Genomic DNA, 14,390 nt, shown 5'->3' with positions numbered 1-14,390 from the left:
AGTCCCACTCTAATTATCCTTTGATGTACTGTAAAAGTGTTCTCAGTGGTCTTTAAATTATGATGCCAGTTTTAGGCAAAAGATTTTCAAAAGCTGTCTTTTCCAGGATATACAGTACATACCAAAGGTTAGGACACACCTTCTCATTAAGAGTTTTCTTTATTTTCATGACTATGAAAATAGTAGATTCACACTCATATATTATATACATAACAAAAAAGTGTGAAACAACTGAAAATATGTCATATTGTAGGTTCTTCATAGTAGCCACCTTTTGCTTTGATTACTGCTTTGCACACTCTTGACATTCTCTTGATGAGCTTCCAGAGGTAGTCACCTGAAATGGTCTTCCAACAGTCTTGAAGGAGTTCCCAGAATGCTTAGCATTTGTTGGCCCTTTTGCCTTCACTCTGCGGTCAAGCTCACCCCAAACCATCTTGATTGGGTTCAGGTCAGGTGACTGTGGAGGCCAGGTCATCTGGTGCAGCCCCCCATCACTCTCCTTCTTGGTCAAATAGCCCTTCCACAGCCTGGAGGTGTGTTTGGGGTCATTGTCCTGCTGAAAAATAACTGATGGTCCAACTAAACGCAAACCGGATGGAATAGCATGCTGCTGCAGGATGCTGTGGTAGCCATGCTGGTTCAGTATGCCTTTAATCTGGAATAAATCCCCAACAGTGTCACCAGCAAAGCACCCCCTCACCATCACACCTCCTCCTCCATGCTTCACGGTGGGAACCAGGCATGTAGAGTCCATCCCTTTACCTTTTCTGCGTCGCACAAAGACACGGTGGTTGGAACCAAAAATCTCCAATTTGGACTCATCAGACCAAAGCCCAGACTTCCACTGGTCTGATGTCCATTCCTGGTGTTCTTTAGCCCAAACAAGTCTCTTCTGCTTGTTGCCTTTCTTTAGCAGTGGTTTCCTAGCAGATATTCTAGCATGTAGGCCTGATTCACACAGTCTCCTTTGAACAGTTGTTGTAGAGATGCTAGAACTCTGTGTGCCATTGACCTGCTCTCTAATCTGAGCTGCTGTTAACCTGCCATTTCTGAGGCTGCTGACTCGGATGAACTTATCCTCTGCAGCAGAGGTGACTCTTGGTCTTCCTTTCCTGGGGGGTTCCGCATGTGAGCCGGTTTCTTTGGAGCGCTTGATGGTTGTTGGGACCGCACTTGGGGACACTTTCAAAGTTTTCTCAATTTTTCAGACTGACTGACCTTCATTCCTTAAAGTAATGATGGCGACTCGTTTTTCTGTACTTAGCTGCTTTTTTCTTGCCATAATCCAAATTCTAACAGTCTATTCAGTAGGACTATCAGCTGTGGATCCACCTGACTTCTGCACAACATAACTGATGGTCCCAACCCCATTTATAAGGCAAGAAATCCCACTTATTAAACCTGACAGGGCACACCTGTGAAGTGAAAAACATTTCAGGTGACTGCCTCTAGAAGCTCATCAAGAGAATGCCAAGAGTGTGCAAAGCAGTAATCAAAGCAAAAGGTGGCTACTATGAAGAACCTACAATATGACATATTTTCAGTTGTTTCACACTGTTCAGTAGTAGGTAGGTAGTAGTGGTAGTAGGTTTAAAGGCTGTCATCTGGACTTGGTTTTTAAAGTTGAAGACATTTCACCTCTTATCCAAGAGGCTTTGTCAATTCTGAATTAGCTGGTAAAAGAGCTGGTTTATATGCGCTCATGGGGGAGGAGTCAGAACTGAAATTGGATGGTATTGTCAACTTAGCCTACATTGTTTTGGGTTGTAAAGATTCCTTTGTCCTCAGCTGGGGGTTGGGGAGCCAGTGAGTCCCTCCCCAAACTGGTCATCTCTTTCAGCTGTTTGGGTTTCAGAACACTGCCATAGATGGATGGAAGAATAAACCTGATGCTACCATTCTTATTAAGAGAAGGTTTATCCTTCTTGACAAAGATGGCTTCTTTCACTCCTCGCTCAAACCATCCTTTCTCTCTGGCTAGAATTTGGACTTCACTGTCCTGGAACGAGTGGTTTGTGGCCTTCAGGTGGAGATGCACTGCAGACTCAGGTCCACTTAAGTTGGCTCTGCGATGTTGGTAAAGCCGCTTGTGTAGAGGTTGTTTGGTTTTTCCTACAATCATACCGATCAGTCTGTCTGAGGCAAGTTATTGATCAAATGGACCTATAGCCTTATAAAATCCTTTTAGAATTAAATTATTTCTATCAACATTGGAAATACCATTTGGATTGAGACATGGTAGATTTATTGTACGTTAACATAAAAAGTACCATCACAGATCAGTCCATCATTCCAGTCCAATCTGTGGACAGACTTTGAATAAAGTCATGTGACCATCCGGTGTGCTAGAATGTACTAAGAATGTTCCCTTTGGATTCTTTGGATGTGGAAAATCAGCAGTGGGCTGAACGTTAGTAAACTAAGATGTGGATTTGACATTGATTCTTGTTTACTTCCACTTGATGATCTTGCAGAAATCCAAGAATCTGGAAAACTTCACTGTTCAGTAGCAGGAATTTCTCTCTGAGTCACACTCATCGATATACATTACTGGGTTGGTCTTTGCCTATTTGCTGCTATACACAGTGATGTGTGCGTGCAGGCGCCATTGCTATGCATTGAGTCACGTCAACAGAACCCTGCTGTTCCAGTTTAGGACTGGCAGACATCAACCACAGAAATCAAGCTAGCTCCCTCATTTCTTAACAGATTTAACAATACATAGCTCATATTTAAGCTATTAAACTACTGCTCTCATATATTTAAATATTTATTGCCAAAAAAAATCAATCTGTGAATAGTGCAAAAACTGCCTCTTCTAGTGTTACAGGTAGGCCTGCACAATATACCGCAAATTTATCGTTATCGCAAGATCAAGCTGTGCAATATGCATATCGCAAAACACAGCAAAAATTGCAATAAATGGTTACCTTAGATGTGCTAAAACAATCTTATGGCAGCTTAAATTATTTAACGAATCAAATAAATCCCTTTATGCATTTGACCAATCGGATAGACTCTTTAGCCCTTTTATGTTAGATGTTCCATCCTATGTCAACGAGGGTCATTTGGAGTACAATTCTTAAACTGTTGCAATAAAATGGGAATGATGTTTTTGGTTGTTTCCCTATTTGTTTATATACCGCAAATTATATCGTTATCGCAATATTAATCCCTCATATTGCATATCGCAAGTTTTCTTCATATCGTGCAGCCCTAGTTACAGGTAACACATTGCTGTCAAATTACAGCTTTAAATACTCGTGATTGTTGATTTTCCCTATATACCAGAATCTGTGTACTTGAGCTTGTAAATGCTAGTCATCCAAGTCCAGAAAGGAGGGAGACTGTTGAAGTTCAGTAGCATGAATGGCTGATAAACTTGACAAAGTGAAGGACAAAGCCTGTTTCCTATTAAAAACACCTCAAAGTGCTGAACAAAGAAAAACAACTGCTTCTACTACACATACAGATGCAATGAGGTAAGCAACACCTTGTAAAGGTCTACCATAATCAAAATAAACAATAGGACTTTTCTTATCTTTTATTATTTATGCATTACATACATGTCAGACTCATCTCAGGTACAATCAGAAATTACATTGAAGATGTTTTCATAGGTCTTTGAAAATAATGACGTGGCTTGGTGTTCTGTTGATGCTGTTTGTGCTTTTGCAGCAGTGATGTGTGTAGATGTGCAATATGATGCACGTCGTAGGTAACGTTCTGCCTACAGTAGGATAGCAGTTACTGAATCTGATGGTCGCTGGAGGCTGTCAAGATCTTTAATGTTTACTGGAGTGAAGGCCTCTGTGACTCTTTGAGATGGAGTACTTTCCAGAAGATGTCCTCTACATGTCTCACAAGATACGGCACAACTTCATAAGATGCTGTAAAAAATAAGCACGGAAAAGCTATTTGTATAATATTTGGTCCAATGAAGGCTCACTTGACAGAAGTATAGTCCAGTTAAAAGGTTTATGAAAATATTGAATCTTTTGCAGTTTATAGCAATTTTGTGTGATGATGAATCTGTAATACATTTGAGAGTGCAGGATATTGTTATAAAGTGCATTAAATTTGGTATATCATAAACGGCATATCAAAGGATGAATTCGTTCAAAATGAACCAATATCATCTGAATCGTATCGGCAGTCGTTGAAATGAAACAGTTTTAATTTTAATTTCCTTTATATTGATATTCATTATGTCCTCCATCATGAGAAAAATGCTACAAGAACGTCTTAAAAAACACCAAAAACACAATTTTTGGGTGGGTCTTCAAAAGTTCAAAGTTCAACAAAACAGTTTTTGATACCAACAGCTGGTTCAGACTACAGGTAACTGGCACAGTGCTTTTCATGAGGGGCTCTTTTTCCGCACAGTGTAACGCTACTGTGCAAGAGAGAAGAACAGAAACGATTTCACTTTAATAGAAAATAAAACACCTCAGGGACTTTTTGAAAACACCACAAGTTAAATTATTTATAGAAAAAGAGCTGCTAAAAACAATTTCGTTGTGCACTGCATAATGATAATAAAAGATTCTGATTCTGAAGTCAAGAGCAAAGACTGATTTGTTCACTCATTCATCTTCTAAACCCGTTTTTGTCCCATTCGGGGTCACTGGGATGCTGGAGCCTATCCTGGCAACTCGTGGATGAAGGCAGGGGACGCCCTGGGCAGGTTGCCAGTCTGTCGCAGGGCCACAATCACACACCTGTACACACTCACATTCACACTTGTGGACAATTTAGAGGAACCAATGAACCTATGAAGCATGTTTTTGGATTGTGGGAGGAAGCTGGAGTTCCTGGGGAAAACCCACGCGTGCACGGGGTGAACATGCAGAATCCATACAGAAAGGTCCCCCAATGGCGTTCTGGTTCAAGTCCCGGCTGAGGGCCTTCTTGCATTGAGGCAAGAGCGCTAACCACTGTGCCAATAAAATTATTTTATCTTATCTTTTAATAAGGGGGAATTAAAAATCGTGGTGTTCGTTATGAGAAATTAAAGGACAACACTGACGCCTGATCGCAACGGACAGTTGCTTCCGCAAAGTCCATTAAGTTCTGATAATGGACACTTTGAAGGGCATTATCATGCTGATACCGTGGTCATTTACAAAAGAAATGCATATTAAATCAAATATGAGCACTTTAATCTCATTTAAGGTTTAATATGCGGCGCTTTGCGGTGTCATGATAACAGCTACAGAACCCGCACCGACCTCGCTCTGCTGCAGCAGAGGGAAGTGGTGTAGATGCTGATCGTCATGATTAGGGGAACAAAGCATCATTTAAGGGGGAAGCTCTCCTCTCACCACTTGTTTGTGTCCAGTCCCAACAAAGTGTATAGTCTGAATTGTTTCTTCCTCTGGTGTTGCCTCTTTGTGTTTCATCTCCTCCTTATGTTCTCTTCTCTCTTTCTCTTCGACTGCATCCCTGTATTCAAAATGATCAAATTCACCAAACCGGTTAAAGGAAACTATAAAATCACTCATGTCTTTTCAACTGTCTTGTTGTTGTTATTAATGGTGGAATAAGGTATATCAGGTATTAATAAGAAGTTGGGGGTCAATACTTTTTGGATTTCTTAGAAAAGTCTTCCTACAGTTTTTCTGATGTGTTCGAATAAAGCACTGTGGACCTGATGTTTTGGATCTTTTTTCTTAAATGAGATTTAAGAAATACCCCTTGTTGGAGTAAAAGTAAGGTTGGAAGTCTGTTACATAAAAAAATCTTCATGAAGCCACTTTTTAATTGTATTTTGATCTTTTAATATACCACAATGTCACAAATTTAAAGGAAATTACCTCAAAATGATGCTTTTCAGAGCAATTAGTAGGTGAGATTTAAAAGATTAATTAACTTGATTACATGTTATAAATAATCTTAAAAAAATGTAATAATAATAATACATTTTATTTAAAAGCGCCTTTCAAAACACCCAAGGTCACCGTACAAAGTTAGAGGTAAAACACAATAAAATCACAACATGTTAAAAACAATAGATAAATTGGATTCATCAGCTGACATCACATGACAGCACTACTTTGACTTTTATCATGACTTTTCTGATAGCATTCAACATATTTTATTGACTAACATGCTTATATTTTTTCTGTGTCAAATACTTTTTGGCTTTTAAAAATTATACTTGGCTGGTTATTAACTATTGGCCAACTTGGTCGGTAAGTCAAGTATTTCATTTTGGCCCTTGTGGCTGTGATGACGATGTGGATTCAAGCTTGACTTGTACAAGAAGCTGGTGAAAGCGCTGGTACAGCATTAGAGGAGAAGGGCTGCTGATGGAGAGCCGATGTTTCATAGGGCATGTGTGGACTAACTACCCACTCAGAGTCAAAATTAAGTTGTTTGCCCACGTCCTGTCAGAAGACACCGTTGCTCCTCTCTTTTCCTCGAAGTGGCCAGAGATTTTCTTCATGTATCTCCAGACTCCCCAGACATTGCTCTCCTAAAGCCGTTCCTCCATCTTCATCTGCCATCCATCTTCATTTAAGATCTTATTGCCCCTTCTTACCTGTTCTCAGTCCCTGGATCTAAAGACTCATCTTGTCATTTAGCGGTGCCTTCAGTTCTGTGGTAACCCACGGCTTGTGGTTGGAGAAGCACCGTACCCTCTTGATTAGAGCAGTGTTCCTCGCATGAAAGTTGATATAATCTGTGATGCAGTGGGTGATGGCATCAATGTTCTCACCACGGGAGTCTAAATTCCTCCCAACCTGTCCTCTCAAAACAGTCTGTTAGAGCTTCGCTGCATTCCTTAGACCACAGCCTGACCACCTTCATGCTGGGATGTATCGTCTTCATCAAGGGAGTGCATGTGGGGTGATTAATGACCAAGTTGTGGTCTGTGCCTGGGGGGGTAAAGGTGATGAGCTGTAGGCCTCTTTTGGGGTTGGCAAACAGGAAGTCCAGCGTTTTATTGTCCCTGTTCTGGCAGCCAGCATAGTGGGTGAAGTCAGGGAGAGGGTTGGCGTGTGGTTAAAGTCTCTAGATATTACTAGAAGGGGCTGTGGATGTGCTGTTTGTAGCTGGGACATGGTTCGGCTGGATCTAAATAGTTAACACAAAAACAAAAACTTTCACACCAGAGTGTATAAGAGAACTGGACTGAGCGATCGCTCCCCCCTTGTGTTCCAAACAGGAAGTACTTGCTGGCTCCAAGAAGCCAAAATCCCATAGACTTTTATTGAGACATAAACAGCGATATCACAAATTATTAAATCAGATGCCTCTGTAAAAGCATGTGGTGCCCGCTGACCTCCTGAGCCATTCTCAGTGGAAGGGGTGTGGACTTCAAACAAGCTTACTCCTGATTGGATAGTAGTTGCTATATAAGTGTTGACACAGACCGATTTGGACCAATCACTGGCTCCAACATAGGGACATCTGTATTACGGAAAAATGGCGACTGAATTGGCTTCATTTGACTAAAGCCAGAGGTAAGGCATTTTCTATGTCACACCCTGCGCATTCCAGTTCACTTATACAGTCAATGGACCAAACGATAACTGTGGTACAGCACTGTTCTTTGTTGGTGATGTGTCCCGGGTTACGTAATCTGTCATTAATGTATATCACAAGTGCCCCCCATCCTCTTACCACTCCTCTTCACATTCTAGTCCGCCTCAAATTGTTTGAAACCATCCAGAGGCTGGCATCATCGGAAAGCATGAACTCTTTTTGTGTTAGGATTGTAAGAGATTAGAGTATACAATGAAACAAAACTTCCTGAAAGCTCAAATTGTGTTGGTGTTTGGTAGATCTCCGTCACGTGCAAGCTCTTTCAGCAGGATTGCATTGGTTATTTGGAGACCCCCCCCCCCTGTGCCACATTATCCATGTAAACCCTTGTGTGTGCAATCAGGCAGTAGCACATCTTTTCTGTCATTTGTACATCTGTCCTGCAGCATTAGGAATCACCCGCCATTTTCATGTTTTCCAAGGCCTCCACAGACCGATCCACCACAGCTTTCTAAAGATGGACACCAGAACTACAGCTTTTTCTCCTTCTATGTAGTTTCTGTCTTTATGGTGGTGGGGGGTTGAGTATACACTGAAAACACTCATCATACATCATAGAGTATCTGGAAAAAATATGAAATCTTAGCTCACTAAAGTTCAGTTTTCTTTTGCTTACGCTGGAAATGTTTTCACTCATGCCTCCCGTCCACAGTCTTCTTAACTAAATCTATATAGTGATAAGTTTTAAAAACCCACTGCATTGAAAATGGTGTTTTTGGTCTTTTTAACGTTCTTGATGCATTTCTCTGATAATGGAGGACACACGGTATATAAAGAAAAATAAGTTTAAATTGCATTTCTGAGTGTTTCTTAGTTCAAATAGTTGTGAATAGAGAGCAGACGACAAGTGCAGTTTGAAAATATTGTAGTTGTTAAATGCAAACTACAATCAGTAGACCCCAAGCCACTAGACTCCCCAGCTGACAGACAGGGACTCACAGCTTCCAGCTTATGCAGAAGCTCCCTCATGCTCCATAAGAGCTTCAAACTTCAGCACCACGGATTTGAAAGGATTGCTATGACACTCAGGATTGTCTTTACTCAAAACAGTTTAACAATGCACAAACAACACAAAGAGAACGTAAAGAAAAAAACTGCAACTTCATTAATCAAACTTAACCATAACAAACTAGTGAAGAACAACAGAGAAAATTCACTCTAAAGGCCCGTTCACACCGGGACGAATTTCGCCGGCGATTTTCGCCGACGTTTAACGCCTCGTGACTAAACAAAGGGCACCAATGAGAGTGTGCACACCGACGCGAAAAAACGCCACGCGTCAAAGCGTCAAAAAAAAACCCGCCTCGGGTTCGTTTTTTTTTTCGCCGCGTTGCGTCGAAATCTATACGACCAATGAGAACGGCGCTTTTGCACACGTGTCTGGAGCTTCTGAAGTTACAGTAAAACGCCACTTGGCATTAAGCGCCATCTAATGTCGGGGAATGACATTGCATGTTCGCTCGGCTCATCGTCAGCAAAAATCGCCTGGGTGTGAACACAAAAAACGTGGCGAAAAACGCTGGCGAATAACGCTTGGCGAATATACGTCCCGGTGTGTACGGGCCTTAACCGTTTACACTTATTTCTGCATACCTGGTTCTACATACACTGTAGGTCTATACATTTATTTTAAAAATGAAACTGGTTTCTGTTGCTTCTGCAGGATCTGTTTGATGGGAACTTTAAAGATCTTTTTGAGTATAAACACTTTAAGCAAAACACAGAATTTTATAGTTGTTCATTTTATTGTACACGTTTGATTCACCATGATCTGTAGAGGCGGCCGTGGTGCAGCGGTAGGGCGGTCGTCCCATGATCGTAAGGTTGCAGGTTTGATTCCCGCCTTGGACGCCCATGAGTCGAAGTGTCCTTGGGCAAGACACTGAACCCCACCTTGCCCCCTGTGGTAGGCGGGTGCCTGTGTTTGGCAGTGGAGCCAAATGTGTGAATGTGTGTGTGAATGGGTGAATGGGTCTCTGACTGTAAAAGCGCTTTGTCCTTGTAGGTGGAAAAGCGCTATACAAGTATACGCCATTTACCATTTACCATTTAAATGATAATTAAGTCGTGTATAATCATCTTCATCCAACCCTGTCTTCTGCATCCTCTCCTCTAACACCATCTACCTTCATGTCTTCATTCACTGCATCCACAAACATCCTCCTTGGTCTTCCTCTAGACGGCAGCTCTAGACTCAGCATCCTTCTACCAATAGATTCACTGTCTCTCTCATGGACATGTCTAAACCATCTCAGTCTGGCCTTTCTGACTTTATCTTCAAAACCTCCAGCATGTGCTGTTCCTCTGATGTACTTATTCCTATCCATCCTGGTCCCTCCAAAGGAGAACCTCAGCATCTTCATCTCTGCTACCTCCAGCTCTGCTTTCTGTCTGTGCTACTATCTCTAGGCCAACAACATGGCTGCTCTCACCACAGCTTTCTACACCTTTCCTTTCATTTGAAATGAAACTCTTCTATCACACCTGACACTTTTCTCCACCCATTCCAATCTGCCTGCACTCACCTCTTCAACTTCTTTTCCACACTCTCCACTACCCTGGAGTGTTGTCCCAAGATACTTCAAATTCTCCACCTTATTTATATCTTCTTCATGTAACCTCACTCTTGTTGTGTAAATATGTCCAGTTTCTCATATCAGTTCTTATGCTACCTTTAGGCTGTTCAGGAACATTAAAAGTTTTCAAGCAATCCCTTTCAAATGACCAGCAGTGAATCCGAGAACATGATGCGGACAAAAGTCCGTAGCTCCCTGCACAGCCGTGTGCAGTCTTGACACATTTTTTCTAATTTAGTTTCTGTACATTACCACAGTGAATTTGAAATAAAACAACTAAGATGCCATTGAATTGCAGACTTTCAGCTTTTATTCCATGGGTTGAACAAAAAGATTGCATGAAAATGTGAAAAACTAAAGCATTTTTTAAATACAATCCCTTCATTTCATGGGCTCATAGGTAATTGGAAAATTGACTTCCATGCTATTGCATGGGCAGGTGTGGGCAATTCCCTTGTTATGTCATCATGAGTGAAGCAGATAAAAGGCCTGGAGTTGATTAGAGGACTCGTGCTGCATTTGGAAGATTTTGCTGTGAACAGACAACATGCGGTCAAAGGAGCTCTCCATGCAGGTGAAAGGAGCCATCATTAGGCTGAGAAAACAGAAAAAAAACGTGCCAGAAATTGCTACAGTATTAGGAGTGGCAAAATCAACAGTGTGGTCCATCCTGAGAAAGAAAGAAAGAAAGAAAGCACTGGTGAACTCAGCAACGCACAAAGACCTGGACGTCCACGGAAGACAACAGTGGTGGATGATGGCAGAATCATTTCCATGGTGAAGAGGAACCCGTTCATAACAGCCAACCAAGTGAACAACACTCTCCAGGAGGTAGGCGGATCAATATCCAAGTCTACCATCAAAAGAAGACTGCATGAAAGTAGATCCAGAGGGTACACTGCAAGATGCAAGCCACTCATAAGCCTCAAGAAAAGGAAGGCTAGATTGGACTTTGCTAAAAAGCATCTTAAAAAGTTCTGGAAAAACATTCTTTGGACAGATAAAACCAAAATCAACCTCTACCAGAATGATGGCAAGAGAAAAGTATGGAGAAGACGTGGAGAAGCTCCTGATCCAAAGAACACTACATCATCAGTAAAACACGGTGGAGGCAGTGTGATGGTCTGGGCGTGCATGGCTGCTAGTGGCACTGGGACACTAGTGTTTATTGATGACGTGACACAGGACAGAAGCAGCCCAATGAATTCTGAGGTGTTCAGAGACAGACTGTCTGCACAGATCCAGGTCAATGCAGCCCTGTCTGCGCAGATCCAGGTGAATGCAGCCCTGTCTGCGCAGATCCAGGTGAATGCAGCCCTGTCTGCGCAGATCCAGGTGAATGCAGCCCTGTCTGCGCAGATCCAGGTGAATGCAGCCAAACTGATTGGACGGCGTTTCATAATCCAGATGGACAACGACCCAAAACATACAGCCAAAGCAACTCAGGAGTTTATTAAAGCAAAGAAGTGGAATATTCTTGAATGGCCAAGTCAGTCACCTGATCTTAACCCAATTGAGCAGCATTTCACTTGTTGAAGACTAAACTTCAGACAGAAAGGCCCACAAACAAATAGCAACTGAAAGCCGCTGCAGTAAAGGCCTGGCAGAGCATTCAGAAGGAGAAAACCAGCATCTGGTGATGTCCATGAGTTCAAGACTTCAGGCTGTCATTGCCAACAAAGGCTTTTAACCAAATATTAGGAATGACCATTTGGTTTTCAGTTATTTCATTTGTCCAATTACTTATGAGCCCATGAAATGAAGGGATGTTTTTAAAAATGCTTTAGTTTTTCACATTTTCATGCAATCTTTTTGTTCAACCCATGGAATAAAAGCTGAAAGTCTGCACTTCAATGGCATCTGAGTTGTTTAATTTAAAATTCACTGTGGTAATGTATAGAAACTAAATTAGAAAGAATGTGTCTCTGTCCAAAGATTTATGGTCCTGACTGTATTTGCAGTCTTCTGCTGACGTCTGCAGTCTACTACAGTCTTCTGCTATCATCTGAAATGATTTGATGTCGACAGCAATCCTCTGAAGCTTACTGCAATCTTTTGCCCCCTTTAGCTGTGTTTTGCCAAATCTGCAGTCTTTTTCTGCCATTTGCAGTTGTTTGTCGTCTGCAGTCTTTTGCAGCTGCCTGAAGTTTTCTTTAGTCTTTTGCTGCAATTTTCAGTTGTTTGTTGTCGTCTTCTGTCCAATCTTCTGCTAGGTATGAGCTTTTCTTTCGGCACTTGAACATTCATCATATATTTTAATTTAGAGTATTTATTTTATCCAAAGAGAAACTTGCTCCTTATATCTGTTAATTTAAATCATGTAAGCATTTTATACTACAGGAATCTGTCGATTCAGGGTTGCATGTTAATTGGGTTTCAGAAAGAAACATTTAAGTTTTATCTCCCTAGACAGATCGTATACACATTTACATCAGAAGGTTTTCTAAATGTCATTTAGACCTGAACTCACCATGAGGCTACAGCCTGATGGATTTGACGGTCACACTTTAACCCTTTAACATCAGGGCTGTAGCTGCAGCGTTGACGCTCTGTGAAATACTTTAACTCTTCAACAGTTTGTCCAATTGATGCAATTTCAACACATTATGAATTATTTTTTAAACATTTTAGGTTACTTCAGCTACTTCAACTAATAGAAACATATTTTATTTACTTAAACTTATATCACTACTTATAATTTTGTTTGGATTATTTCATATTTTATTCCTGCTTTAAATATAAGTCTATTTATTTTGATTATTTTATATTTTTTGTTTATCTTATGACTTTGTTCATAAACTGATGGGACTTTGTTGCTTAGTAAAAATCCTTGATGCATTTTTAGCCCCCCCCCCCTGTGTTTCCATACAAATATTTTTTCTTTTGCCTGAGGAAAAACACATGGATGAGGGAAAAAACAATCCCATCATGCTTTGTGGCTCACCAAAGAGACACTAAGTGTGCATCTAATTTGAACATGATGAATCCAAAAATATGACAAATGTTCCCCTGTGACGGGTGTTGTGCTGATGTACAATATTTTGCTCTGTAGCCATAATTTCCTCAAATCTGGTGATCTAAAAATGCAGATGGTAAAAAGCGTTTGTGTTCATGTTCCGTTTTGTCGCTTAGGCTCCAGCGGGATGTAATTATCTGTAAATGTATATTTCTGTTTGCCTGCTAAACTATGAATCGTCTTTTAAACATGACAGTGTCTGACGTGTTAAATGAAACCTGCAGCTTCAGCAGACACAGCACAACCTGTACACTTTTAAGTGGGTGTGCACATGGAGCGTGCACGTACGTGTGTGCGCGGTGTGGAGGCCAGAGTGTGTACTGATGTGTGGATGCTGATCCAGGAGTTTGTCTGGGTGGCTTTGGTTTTGATTTCTTTTCTTCTTCTCTCCGTCCCAATGCTCCCCCCCCCCGTGCAGCAAGGACAAGTTTGGAAGGTTTGCAAACTTTCTCACCTTCCACTGATGACCCCACCCCACCCCACCCCCCTCCCTGGTCTGTGGTGCCTCCCTCTTCATGTTTGAGTCATGTGTGAGTGCGGCTGAGCTCCATTCACTGTCAGTTTGATCAAAGCCAAGCAGGTTCAGTGTGTCCTTCATGTTTGTGTCCCAGCATCTACTCAAACATCTGATCGTGCCACTGATGGTTACATCTGCGTGGCTGGTTCAAGCCCCGCCTCTCCCACAGGTGTGAAATGATTCCAGTCAAATTCGGGGATCTTCCCAATGAAAATCAGACCACAGACATTCCCAAACACCAGCAGAGAGACATTTCAGGCATTTTTCTGATTCTCCCTCCTTCACACGCCGGTGCCAAGGATCAGAGTTCTGCTGGTCCCACTTCTGCTCTAGAGGGTTTCAGGCAGCACAAGTCAAGGCTGCAGGCTCCCTGTGAACCAAAGACAAACATCCCGTTTTTCTCATTATTCCTCATGTTTTGTGTTTTCAAACAAATTTATTGTAAAATAATTATCTCCATTCAGCAGTTTTCCTAAATTCTTCTGACATTTTTACACACTTACAGCTAAGTCCAAAGTTTATGGACTTCCTAAATCATTAGAGAGATCAGAAAAGAGTTTATCAATCCAATTTTAGTGTTCAAAAGGTGATCCACTTTTATTGTAAAGGAGACTAAAGTATTCGTACTGTACTGAGAACTGTCTGAGATCAATCTGTTATATTTGTGTTTACACTGGACTGCTTGATTATATTTTGATATCAATAATATTATTCATAATGATTATAA

At 41.3% G+C, this 14,390-nt stretch overlaps 1 protein-coding gene across 4 annotated transcripts in view; it reads left to right on the top strand.

Moving 5' to 3' along the window:
* nckap1 (NCK associated protein 1) overlaps window positions 1–14,390 on the top strand; it is a 53,460-nt gene that overhangs the window by 3,414 nt on the left and 35,656 nt on the right. For 2 of the 4 annotated variants that reach the window (XM_023963062.1, XM_023963061.1), the window contains exon 3: window positions 13,565–13,582. The exons of the other annotated variants lie outside the window; for them this stretch is intronic. In XM_023963062.1, the coding sequence (XP_023818830.1) occupies window positions 13,565–13,582 (18 nt within the window). The remainder of the gene's footprint in view (window positions 1–13,564; window positions 13,583–14,390) is intronic. 4 annotated transcript variants of the gene reach the window in all.

Source organism: Oryzias latipes, chromosome 15 (genome assembly GCF_002234675.1).
Source record: "Oryzias latipes chromosome 15, ASM223467v1".
Lineage (NCBI taxonomy): Eukaryota > Metazoa > Chordata > Actinopteri > Beloniformes > Adrianichthyidae > Oryzias > Oryzias latipes.
The sequence above is the reverse complement of the archived record's forward strand: the minus strand, read 5'-3'. Positions and strand labels throughout refer to the sequence as shown.